Source organism: Scyliorhinus torazame, chromosome 6, assembly GCF_047496885.1.
Source record: "Scyliorhinus torazame isolate Kashiwa2021f chromosome 6, sScyTor2.1, whole genome shotgun sequence".
NCBI classification, from domain to species: domain Eukaryota; kingdom Metazoa; phylum Chordata; class Chondrichthyes; order Carcharhiniformes; family Scyliorhinidae; genus Scyliorhinus; species Scyliorhinus torazame.
The window spans coordinates 303,738,724-303,751,605 of NC_092712.1; the positions used below are offsets into that span (position 1 = coordinate 303,738,724).

Genomic DNA, 12,882 nt, shown 5'->3' on the forward strand with positions numbered 1-12,882 from the left:
GGCAAGTGGGAGCACCATGACTTATCTGCAAGTTCTCTTCAAATGTTACAGAGTTTCCTTACTTGGAAATATATGGCTGTTCCTTCATTGTTCCTGGGTCAAAATCTTGGAACTTAACAGCACTGTGAGTGTACTTGCACTACAGTAACTCAAGTAGACGGCTCACCAGCAACTCCTCAAGGACAGTTAGTCATGGTCTGTGAAAGCTGGACTAGCCAGTGACTCCCACATCCCATGATCAAATGAATTAAAGAAGTTCCATTGTTGTCGGTTCTCTGCTATACAGCTGCACTGTTGTTTACCAGGAATTGTACTGAGCTGCCTATGGTGATGCATCTTCCAAATTAACTGCTCTTATTCACAAAAAAACAAAGAACCTCTGTTACTTCGCGGGGGGGGGGGTCGAAAATATCCTATGAGCCCATCAGAATATTTCCTTGAAGTTATTTATTTCCTCAACAAATTAATCATTTTATTGCTGTTAACATGCTTTTTACTTTTATCAATTAGAGGAGGTCTTGTGGCGCAATGGTGGTGTCCCTACCTCTGGGCCAGAAGCTCCGGGTTCAAATCCCACTTCGGGACTTGATGGCCATGGAAGGTTTGTTCATAATGTGGCCAAACAGGTTGATTATCTTCTTGCAAATTCTTCCAATACGTCTGATGGTATTGAGCAGGAGAGTTTCCTGGTCAACCAGCAGAAGACAACAGCAGACCACTGCATACTTTGTCAAGCATAATCATGGACGCATCTAATGGAAGGCCATGGTTGTCAACGCCCTCTTCAAGGATGGTACCTGAATGAGGAGAGGCGATCAGTTCAAAGTTATTGAAGAGTATTGGATGCAATGTTATGTAAGCAGTGATGGAATTTATGTTAAAAAATAAACCCAGAGGACGAAAAGGCTATCCTGCTAATCAGTACTATTCCATCCATACATAACCATTATGAATTCCTCTCCCACACCACTTACTCTTACAATGCTTCTTATTTCTTTCATCATTCTCCACTGGGGAAATAAAGTTGAGTGCTGCTATCCCTTCTCAACAGATGACAATGCAACTCTTTTCGAAGATGGGAGCTGGCGCTAAATTAACTATTGTGGGAGTCTGTTCCATATCCATCATATTAAGGGAGAAAAAAAAAATGCTGTCCTGTATTATTTTTCCAAATAAAATAGTGTGTTTACTTCAACCTTATCTGCTGCATTCAGGCTTATGTTTCCATTATTCCCACGAGCCTTGTGGATACTTAATCCTTCCAGTTTCTGCTTGCCATATTCTTTATGAACTTTTATCCCTATTGTGGATTGTATAGTCCCACTTAGGAGTGATGAGAATGTATTTTAGCACAGTGAATTAATCTGGAACGTATTCTCTGAAAGAATGATTGAAGTGGATGCTTGAAGGTGTAGCATTTAGAAGTCTATAGGAAGAACCGACACAGGCACGATGTACTGAACGCCATCCTGAGTGGTATCATTCTGTGATTTTATTTGGTGAAAACTTGTGTACAGTTTTGCACTGTAGTAACAAATAAAGTGAGGTTTAGTTTAATTTCATACAAATGAATCAACTTGTACTTTGATAAGGCTGAGCGTGATCAGGACGAATTGCCACTTTATATTGCTGATTTGTGGAAGAGAGATAATTATCTTCTTGGCAACCAAGGGTACCAAGAAGAATTTTTTGTTTATGTTTTTAAGTGTCTCAGGAACAATTTGTGATTTTTGTTTTTTGTGATATGAACCTTGTTTTGTGATTTTACTGACTTTTATCCCCCCTCCATTTTTGAAGTGACTGGTACTATGCACGGAGCCCGTTGCTGAAATCTCATCTGGGCTCTGACATTGTCGACCACCTCTATGAGCTGAATGAAGTGCAGTTCGACTTGGCTTCTAGAGGGCATGATTTGGATGCTACTTGGCCAACATTTGCACGGTAATACACATTTAATTGCATTGTGTTGGATCGTTGATGGCTTGTTAAATGTAATTGATTGTAATGTACCAATATATCCTATGCACAACAGTTTATTAGTCCAGTAAGTGGCATTATTTAGAATGATTACTGGTTACTCATTAAATTACTAAAGTCGCCGTAGTCCCAGGTGACCAATAGGCTGCTTTCCCCTTTGAGGGAGAGAGCTGACTGGTGGCGATTTAACCTGAGAATCATCACACCTCAGGCGAGGGGCAAGGTTGAGAAGGTGGGGCCTTCATGAATAACCTCAGCCGGTACGGGCATTGAACCTGTGTTGCTCGCCACGCTCTGCATTACAAGCCAGCTATCCAGCCAACTGAGCTAAAGTCCAGCTATTATACGTAGAGACATTTTTGTGTTGCAATGTCAACACAATTTCATGAGTCTCAACATGAGGTAAGGACTAATTTTTGGGGTTTAAAAGATTGAAGGGCTCAAATCAAGATGTTTAAAATTATAGTAGGATTCAATAGGGCAGAAACAAGAAACTACTACTTTTGGAGGAATCCAGAACACCGGGGACATACTCTTAGAATTAGTGCTAGGCGTTTTTTTAAAAACTGGTGTGAAAATTAGAAAGCTCCTTTTCATATGAAATGCAGTGGAAATCTGGAACACGTTTCCTAAATGGCAGTGAATGCTGAATGACATGAAATTTTCAAGACCGAGCCGGATAGATTTTTGTTGGGTGAGAGTATCGAGGGATGATTTGACTCTTCTTCACACTGCATCGTTCACAAATAAAGAATGACTTGAGGAGACTTGACAATGTTTATGGGACTCTACACCAGCACTAAGAGGTCCTTTGGTTGAAGAGGGGTAAAGGGAGATTGCCAAACAAAGTATAATTTCCCATTGCATTCAATAAAAGTGAAAGGTGCACCAGGACTAAATGCATAATTGGTCGTGTTATAAATTTGAAATGCCTACAGATTTAATTGGAAAAGTAAATTGAAATCAGATTCAGCATGAAGTCTGAGTTCCAAAAAAGCCATTTTTAGTTGTAAGTATAACTGACATTTGCCACAGAAAGTGTCCCATTGGGGATAAAAACCTCCGTCATTGTAGTAGAATTGGGCACATTGGTCGAAGAGATGTATTTTAAGGAAATTCTTAAAGTTGGAGGGCTGAAGGCTCTCCTGCCATTGGTTGGAGGAAGGGGTGTACAGTGAGACAAATGGTTGGAAAGAGACAGAAACATGAAGAGGGTTGCAGAGGGCAGATGTGTTAAACAATAGGGAGGTTTAAAATTGAAGACTTTGGAAAGTAGGGAGATAAAGTAGAGATAAAGTAGATGAACTGGGAAGTATAGTAATGGATAAGTAGCACACTTAGAGTGGGATATAATGGGTCAAATTTGCAAATGGCCAGGTGTGGCAGGCATGCAGACAATTTCCCAGCACTGGCTGGCGTGCCAGTCTCTTGCCATAATCACTACTCTGAGTCATTTTCATTCAGGCAGGGTTGGGGGTTGATGCCTTCCTATTTGCAAGCAGCAGATAGCTCATTAGGCCTATGAGGGGACACTCTCCACATGCTAGCTGCAATGTTCCACTCCGCTTGCTGAGCCCCCTCTGAGGCTCAAAAACATCAAAGGAATGGAGGTGACCTCCTGGTGATCAGCCCAGGAAGGGGGGGAGGGGGGAGTGGGGAGGGGGCAAAGGGGGACCCAGCATTACATCCAGTGGGGGAAACCTCACCCATGCCATAACTAATGGACTGTCTCCTCCGTGATGACAACCCTGGCAGCAGTGATCTTTTTGATGGTAAAATATCTTAAATCTCTTCAGGGGGTGCCTTCACCTTAGCTCTCTCCTACCCATCGACAGCTCCCATCTCTGATGGTGGGGCTGTCTGTATTTCAACACTGGAGTCCTCCAATTGACCCTTGAGCCTGGTGGGCCTGTCTGCCATACTTAATTGGACGGCCAGTGGAAACCTAGCCCCCGGTTAGGCCGCTTGTCAAGGATCGTGTTGGATGTCAGGCGCTGATGTGACACACAGTCAGGATCTGGCAATGCATCCAACATCAGGATCCCAGCACCAGAGCAAATATTCTGCCCAGTGTGTCAAAGAGCTTTAGATGAGTTATGGAGGCCAGAGTTTGTGAAGGTGCAAGGGAAGTGTTGAACATGAGGGAAGCTTGAAGAAAGCTAGGGGACGGATTCTCCATTCCACCGCACCCGTTTTCTGGTGCGGCGCGCCCCCGCTGCAGCAGGATTCTCCATCCCGACAGCAGGCCAATGGGGTTCCCCGTTGTGGGCACCCCCACGTCATCGGGAAATTCGAGGGCATGAGTGTCTGCCGGTGAAACGGATGATCGTGCCGACGGAGAATCCAGCCCCAGAGGTTTTATATTGGCCTTGATAGGATAAGACCATAAGACATAGGAGCAGAATTAAGCTATTCGGCCCAGCGAGCCTGCTCTGCCATTCAATCATGGCTGATATGTTTCTCATTCCCATTCTCTTGCCGTCTCCCCATAACCCTTGATCCCCTTATTAATCAACACCTATCCATCTCTGTCTTAAAGACACTTGGTGACTTGGCCACCAAAGCCTTTTGTGGCAATTCCACAGATTCACCACCCTTTGGCTGAAGAAATCCCTCCTCATTTCTGTTTGAAAGGAGTGTCCCTTCAGGCTGAAGCTTTGCCCTTGGGTTCTAGTTTCTCCTAGAGTGGAAAATCCTCTCCACGTCCACTCTATCTCGGCCTCTCAGTATTCTGTAAGTTTTAATGAGATCATCCACCCCCCCACCCCCCAATATAACCCTCTAAACTCCATCAAGTACAGACCTAGAGTCCTCAACCGTTCGTCATATGAAATGAAATGAAAATCGCTTATTGTCACGAGTAGGCTTCACATGAAGTTACTGTGAAAAGCCCCTAGTCGCCACATTCCGGCGCCTGTTCGGGGAGGCTGGTACGGGAATTGAACCGTGCTGCTGGCCTGCCTTGGTCTGCTTTCAAAGCCAGCGATTTAGCCCTGTGCTAAACAGCCCCAGACAAGTGCATCATTACGGGGATCCTTTTTGTGAACCTCCTCTGGACTCTCTTCAAGGCCAGCACATCCTCCCTTAGATACGCGACCCAAACCTGCTCTCAGTATTCCAAATGGGGTCTGACCAGAACCGTATGCAGCCTCAGCAGTACACCCCTGCTCTTGTACTCTAGGTCCTTTGGTTCTAGATACACCTGTGTAGCCTGTGAAGACCAGAACGTGGGATGCAACTTGGCTTTTTGTTTGTTTTTTATATGTTTGTTTTCTGCTGTTTGCTAATCACTCAGTGTGAAAGTGATGTTCTGTTGAATTGGGAATTTACTGTAGAATGAGGAAACGATCTGAGTAATTATGAAAGAGGAATGCTCAATTGGGAAGTACGCCACATGAGTTACGTCTTAGCATTACATATTGTTCTGTGGTTTTGTTTTTATTTTTACAAAAATGTATTAAATTGTAAATATGCCTTAAATTCTGTAGAAATTGCATCAGTTCTACAATTGGCGCAGGCACGATAGGCAGAACAGCCTTTTTCTGTGCTCTAATCTTTCTCTGGTTTTAGTACACGTATTGTACATTTACACATGTATTGTTTGTATATATGATATGTATGTGTGTGTGTATGTATGTATCATATCGAGGTGTTTGTGTGTATATTACTTTCTATTCAAAGTTCAAATTTGAAAAATAGATTCCTCAAATATCCAATTGTCTAAAAATGAACAGACCAAGAACGGGTTGGTTCAGCGAATATACAATAATAAGGACAAAGGAAGCCAACAGATAGCTCCGTGATCAAATCACTGAAGTATTTTTTGAAAGCTTATCATTTCCAAACTGGCAAGACAAAGAAACTGAGAATTTTGCGAAATTGGTTTAAGTTTCTCTGGGCGCAATTTAACCAAAAGGTTTCTAAGTGTGGTAGCGAGCGGGAAGTGCCGCGAGCTTTACAGCGCTCGGCTGGCGAGGCCGCCCCCCCCCTATAAAACGTTAATTGGTCTACTTAACTGGACCCCACGGGCTTTTTGCCACAATCATAGTCCTGCTTGCTGATTCGCCGGGACCGCACTCGCCAGCTCCCTGCCGACGGGGGAGGACAGCACTTAAACCGCTCCTGCACAGCCAACTCCACTCCGCTCGCCGCCGAGACGACCACCCCCACGATTCAGCAATGCCGACCTGGGCAGACTGTTGGACGTGGTGGAGGCCAGATGGGATGCCCTGTTCACTGAGGGCCACAGAGGGCCAGCCATAGGGCAGCCAGTGCCGCCTGGGAGGAAGTGGCAGCGGCAGTCAGCTTGGGGAGCCTGACCAGGAGGATTGGCACTCAGTGCCGCAAGAAGGTCAACAACCTCCACCGGGTGAGTTTGCACCGGACTCCTGACTACCCCTCCCTCAACAGTCTCACTCCCGCCAACCCCGCCCTCCCGCGAGTAACCATGCATGTAACTAACAATGCACCTTCTATGTCCCCCACAGGAGAAGTTGGCCCACAACTGACGGGAGAGGGCCCAGATGTGCGGTGGGGTGCCGGACATTGGAGTCTTCACCCCCTATGAGGAACGGGCCCTGGACGTCATGAGGGCGGCCGAGGACCGAGCAGTGACCACCGTAGAAGTTGACACACGGCGCAGAAGTGAGGATCCACCGGCCCCCACCAAGATGACCTGCCAAATGTGAGTTATTTTTTTAAAAAAATATTTTTATTAGGGTATTTGCAAGTTTTTATAACAATAACAATCCCATGAACATGGTACAATAAACATTTCCCCCCCCCCATCCCTAAATGTGAGTTGTTAATATGCCATACAGACTGACCCATCCCTCGCACTGACCATATTTCCATTCTCCCGCAGGATCTGCAGCTGACGCCGCCGGCCCATCCAGGGTGCCCCCCTACCTCCCAAGAGATCGCCTCTGAGGAGAGCTCTGAGGATGCCACCATAATAATTGTGGCACAGCTGTTATTCCCCACTCTCGACCAGCATAGAGACAGCAACCTCGGTGTACGAAAGTACTGGACAAGCTTCTGGGGCACATTCTTGTGAGCACCACACTGTTGCAGATGCAGATCACGTGGTGGCAAGAATGTCCAGGCGAGACAGTACTCAGAGGCCTGCTGGGTCCCAGTCGGATGCTGAGCCTCTGGAACAGGTTTACCTGGAACTGGTGCAGATGGTAGGTGGCGGCCGTGAAATTCAGAGGCGGATGTCAGCGACACACCAGCAGGCCCATAGTCGATTGGAGGAGTCCCAAGAGGCTATGAGCGTAGAATGTGGTGCTGGCAATGCATGGCACCAAGGCCAAGTCTGTGGGGGTTGCGACCGCAGTGGAGAGCCTGGTGCACAACATTGGCAGCACGAATGGGGGTGTCCAAGGTGTGGCTCAGTTGCGACGGCCATGGCTGTGTGCCTCGACAGCATGTCCCAGTTGCTGGGGGACGTCATCCACTACCAGGTGGACCTTGATGAGCCACTGCGGAGCATGTCCCAGTCTCAGGTGGGCATAGCAGAGGCGCTGCAGAACATGTGCTGGTCGCTGGGGGACAAACCCCAGTTGCAGACGGGTATTGCCTAGCCGCTGCAGTGAATGTCCCAGTCACTGAAGGGCATCGCCGAGGGCTTCAACACCATGCTGCAGGGAGCCACCAGGGCTGGCAGAGCCAGATGATGCAGGGGCAGTCGGGGCTTAATCCAGCTGCCCCTCTGTCCCAAGGTGAAACCCCGGGCTCTGTGGGCACCGACCAGGAAGAGGCAGCGCTGGGTGTCAACCCGGAACAATCCTACGCAGAGGTGACGGTGGCCACCAGCTCCCCCGAGTCCCATCCCCCTGACAATGCCACGTCTCGCAGTCAGCACCTGGTACAGTGTGGCATGGAGGGTCATGTGCCTCCAGCAAGCGTGCTGGGGACATCTGGCCTGAGAGCCCCCAGTGGGCGCCCGCCAGGGGCATCGAGGGCCATGGGACGTGGCAAGCAGCTGGCGGTCTCCACCTCTGATGTGCATCCTGGGGACACACCTAGATGCAGAGTTAGAGCATGGAATACTAAGTATGTCGTGGATCACTGAGCGGGCACTGGGGGGTGTTAGGGGGCATGGGAGGAATAGGGGGTAAGGAGGGTGTGCGGGTGGAAGGGTTGGGGGGTCTGTGAGGGGTGCACCATCGGGGGAGAGGGGCAGTTCGAGATACTTTTGTAAACCATTAAAGACTGTTGGCCTCAACCAAAATGAAGTCTCTGTCCCTTTATTCTGAAATGTGGGCTGAGCACCAATCCCATGCACCATCACCCTGGTCATGGGTCTCTTTCCCCCTGCAGATAGGCAAGGATCGGTCAGACTACAGCATTTAATGGAGAGCTCCAGCATTCGGTTCTCTGTGGGTTATCATCCCCCTGCGTTCGACCATGACCTGGTGTCCGAGCCGACACAGTCCCATCACCCAGATCCTGGGAGGGTGGGAATTGGGGTGGGGGGGTGGAGGATGGTGAGGGTGGATGGGAAGAGGGGGAATCCTATGTGAAGCGGTCGAGGATGAGGGCCTCCCTGACTCCCGGGCTTGCCAGACCCTCGCTGCTGCCTCCTGTCCTTCATGTTTGGCTGGTCCTGTGAGACCTCCCCGGGCTCGTCCTCCAGTTCTTCCTGCTCCGGCGCCTCCCCGTCCTCCTCTTCGCAGGTAGACACACATTCCTCCCCCTCCACCTCCAGCACATTGTCCCGCTGCTGTGCCAGATTGTGAAGGACACAGCAGACCATGATAAAGCGGGTGACCCTCCGAGTAGTGTACAGCAGTGCACCCCCAGAGCAGTCGAGGCATTGGAACTATATTATAATGAGTCTGATGCACCGCTCAATGACAGACTGGATGGCCGCTGTACTGGGTCTCTGCACCGGTCTCTGTACTGGCGTCATTAGCCAGATCCTCAGCAGGTACCTTATCACCCAAGAGCCTACCGACCGGTGGTCCTTGAAGAGGCTGGGGATGTCTGACTGCCCCAGAATGTAGCAGTCGTGCACGCACCCTGGGAAGCATACACACAAGTGCATGATCCTAAGGTGTTGGTCACACACGAGCTGGATGTTCAGGGAGTTGAACCCCTTCCTGTTGATGTAGGGCATTCCCTGACGGCCCGGTGAGCGCAAGGCGGCATATGTGCCATCTGAATCTGTGGTATCGCAGCGATGGCGGAGAATCCTGCTGCCTGGTTATTTTGTTGGCCTTGCTCCATGTCAAAGTTTATATAGTTTTCTGCTCGGGCAAACAGGGCATCCGGGCAAACGGCATCCGTGACTGAATGGATGCACTTGGGGGCTGTAGCTTATGAGATGCTGCAAAAGTCCCCGCTCGAGCCCTGGAATGATCCTGAGGCGTAGAAGTTCAGGGCTGCGGTGACCTTGACGGCCACCGGCAGCAGGTATCCTCACCCTCCATGTGGTGCCATGTTCACAAGGACATGGCACAGTGCCGCACCGTCGCTTTGTTGAGGCGAAGCCTCCTGCAGCGCATGCTGTCCACCATCTGTTTGAAAGACCAGTGATGCCTGTACACCGTGGGCCATCGCGGGCCTCCCTCTCTGGGTTCCTCCCTGGCCTGATCGGTGGACGGGTTCTCAGGAAATGGACATGGGCCGCCGCCTCGAGTCTCTGTTGACGCTGCTGGTGCAGTCTTCTCCGGTGTCTGGTCTGCCAGCAGCACCACTAGGGCAAGTTCCGCGGGGTCCAAAGTATTGTCTATCCCATGTGAAATCTGTAAGGAATTGGAGAGGGTTAGAGACTGACAACCAGCGATGCCTTCCACCCCGGGACCTTCCAGTCCCCCCATTGCTACCCCTACCCCTGACACGCCCTGCCCACACACTCCCAGCTGCAGCGGGGGCCCCTGATCAACGGACTCCAGACCCTGTACCCCAGATACCCTCACAATGTTACTTGGACCGGGCGCGGGTCCCCTCCCAAGTGCATGTTCCCAGCCTCTGATTGCGGAAATGTCCCTGCTGCTGGGGCCCAGCCCCTGGGTGTTCGGATGTTGGCCTCATGTCGTCTGTGGTGTTGCCTCCCGCAGCGTTCAGCCACAGTGTCCAGGCATTACGATCTGATTGGGAGGCTAGGCAATAACTCCCACTTGCTATATGGCATGCCTACCCACAGGAATCCACTTGGGATATGCGAAGTGCTCACTTAAGTCGTGGTCCACATTGGCACTAACGACATAGGTAGGAAAGGGGATAAGGATGTCAGGCAGGCTTTCAGGGAGCTAGGATGGAAGCTCAGAACTAGAACAAACAGAGTTGTTATCTCTGGGTTGTTGCCCGTGCCACGTGATAGTGAGATGAGGAATAGGGAGAGAGAGCAATTAAACACGTGGCTACAGGGATGGTGCAGGCGGGAGGGATTCAGATTTCTGGATAACTGGGGCGCTTTCTGGGGAAGGTGGGACCTCTACAGACAGGATGGTCTACATCTGAACCTGCGGGGCACAAATATCCTGGGGGGGAGATTTGTTAGTGCTCTTTGGGGGGGTTTAAACTAATGCAGCAGGGGCATGGGAACCTGGATTGTAGTTTTAGGGTAAGGGAGAATGAGAGTATAGAGGTCAGGAGCTCAGATTTGACGTCGGAGGAGGGGGCCAGTGTTCAGGTAGGTGGTTTGAAGTGTGTCTACTTCAATGCCAGGAGTATACGAAATAAGGTAGGGGAACTGGCAGCATGGGTTGGTACCTGGGACTTCGATGTTGTGGCCATTTCGGAGACGTGGATAGAGCAGGGACAGGAATGGATGTTGCAGGTTCCGGGGTTTAGGTGTTTTAGTAAGCTCAGGGAAGGAGGCAAAAGAGGGGGAGGTGTGGCGCTGCTAGTCAAGAGCAGTATTACGGTGGCGGAGAGGATGCTAGATGGGGACTCATCTTCCGAGGTAGTATGGGCTGAGGTTAGAAACAGGAAAGGAGAGGTCACCCTGTTGGGAGTTTTCTATAGGCCTCCAAATAGTTCTAGGGATGTAGAGGAAAGGATGGCGAAGATGATCCTGGATATGAGCGAAAGTAACAGGGTAGTTATTATGGGAGACTTTAACTTTCCAAATATTGACTGGAAAAGATATAGTTCGAGTACATTAGATGGGTCGTTTTTTGTTCAGTGTGTGCAGGAGGGTTTCCTGACACAGTTTATTGACAGGCCAACAAGAGGTGAGGCCACATTGGATTTGGTTTTGGGTAATGAACCAGGCCAGGTGTTGGATTTGGAGGTAGGTGAGCACTTTGGGGACAGTGACCACAATTCGGTGACGTTTACGTTAAGGATGGAAAGGGATAAGTATACACCGCAGGGCAAGAGTTATAGCTGGGGGAAGGGAAATTATGATGCCATTAGACGTGACTTGGGGGGGATAAGGTGGAGAAGTAGGCTGCAAGTTTTGGACACACTGGATAAGTGGAGCTTGTTCAAGGATCAGCTATTGCGTGTTCTTGATAAGTATGTACCGGTCAGGCAGGGAGGAAGGTGCCGAGCGAGGGAACCGTGGTTTACCAAAGAAGTGGAATCTCTTGTTAAGAGGAAGAAGGAGGCCTATGTGAAGATGAGGTGTGAAGTTTCAGTTGGGGCGATGGATAGTTACAAGGTAGCGAGGAAGGATCTAAAGAGAGAGCTAAGACGAGCAAGGAGGGGACATGAGAAGTATTTGGCAGGAAGGATCAAGGAAAACCCAAAAGCTTTCTATAGGTATGTCAGGAATAAGCGAATGACTAGGGACAGAGTAGGACCAGTCAAGGACAGGGATGGGAAGTTGTGTGTAGAGTCTGAAGAGATAGGCGAGATACTAAATGAATATTTTTCGTCAGTATTCACTCAGGAAAAAGATAATGTTGTGGAGGAGAATGCTGAGCTCCAGGTAAATAGATTAGATGGCATTGAGGTAAGTAGGGAAGAGGTGTTGGCAATTCTGGACAGGCTGAAAATAGATAAGTCCCCGGGGCCTGATGGGATTTATCCTAGGATTCTCTGGGAGGCCAGGGAAGAGATTGCTGGACCATTGGCTTTGATTTTTATGTCATCATTGGATACAGGAATAGTGCCAGAGGACTGGAGGATAGCAAATGTGGTCCCTTTGTTCAAAAAGGGGAGCAGAGACAACCCCGGCAACTATAGACCGGTGAGCCTCACGTCTGTAGTGGGTAAAGTCTTGGAGGGCATTATAAGAGACAAGATTTATAATCATCTAGATAGGAATAATATGATCAGGGATAGTCAGCATGGCTTTGTGAAGGGTAGGTCATGCCTCACAAACCTTATCGAGTTCTTTGAGAAGGTGACTGAACAGGTAGACGAGGGTAGAGCAGTTGATGTGGTGTATATGGATTTCAGCAAAGCGTTTGATAAGGTTCCCCACGGTAGGCTATTGCAGAAAATACGGAGGCTGGGGATTGAGGGTGATTTAGAGATGTGGATCAGAAATTGGCTAGCTGAAAGAAGACAGAGGGTGGTGGTTGATGGGAAATGTTCAGAATGGAGTTCTGTCACAAGTGGAGTACCACAAGGATCTGTTCTGGGGCCGTTGCTGTTTGTCATTTTTATCAATGACCTAGAGGAAGGCGCAGAAGGGTGGGTGAGTAAATTTGCAGACGATACTAAAGTCGGTGGTGTTGTCGATAGTGAGGAAGGAAGTAGCAGGTTACAGAGGGATATAGATAAGCTGCAGTGCTGGGCTGAGAGGTGGCAAATGGAGTTTAATGTAGAGAAGTGTGAGGTGATTCACTTTGGAAGGAAAAACAGGAATGTGGAATATGTGGCTAATGGAAAAGTTCTTGAAAGTGTGGATGAGCAGAGGGATCTAGGTGTCCATGTACATAGATCCCTGAAAGTTGCCACCCAGGTTGATAGGGTGGTGAAGAAGGCCTATGGAGTGTTGGC

At 49.0% G+C, this 12,882-nt stretch overlaps 1 protein-coding gene across 3 annotated transcripts in view; it reads left to right on the forward strand.

Annotated features, from left to right (window-relative positions):
* Positions 1-12,882, forward strand: part of fyco1a (FYVE and coiled-coil domain autophagy adaptor 1a) — a 353,805-nt gene that overhangs the window by 25,416 nt on the left and 315,507 nt on the right. For all 3 annotated transcript variants that reach the window (XR_011947883.1, XM_072509960.1, XM_072509962.1), the window contains one exon: positions 1,798-1,941. Coding sequence is in view for 2 of the 3 variants with exons in the window: in XM_072509960.1 (XP_072366061.1) it covers positions 1,798-1,941 (144 nt within the window). In the remaining variant the exon portion in view is untranslated. The remainder of the gene's footprint in view (positions 1-1,797; positions 1,942-12,882) is intronic.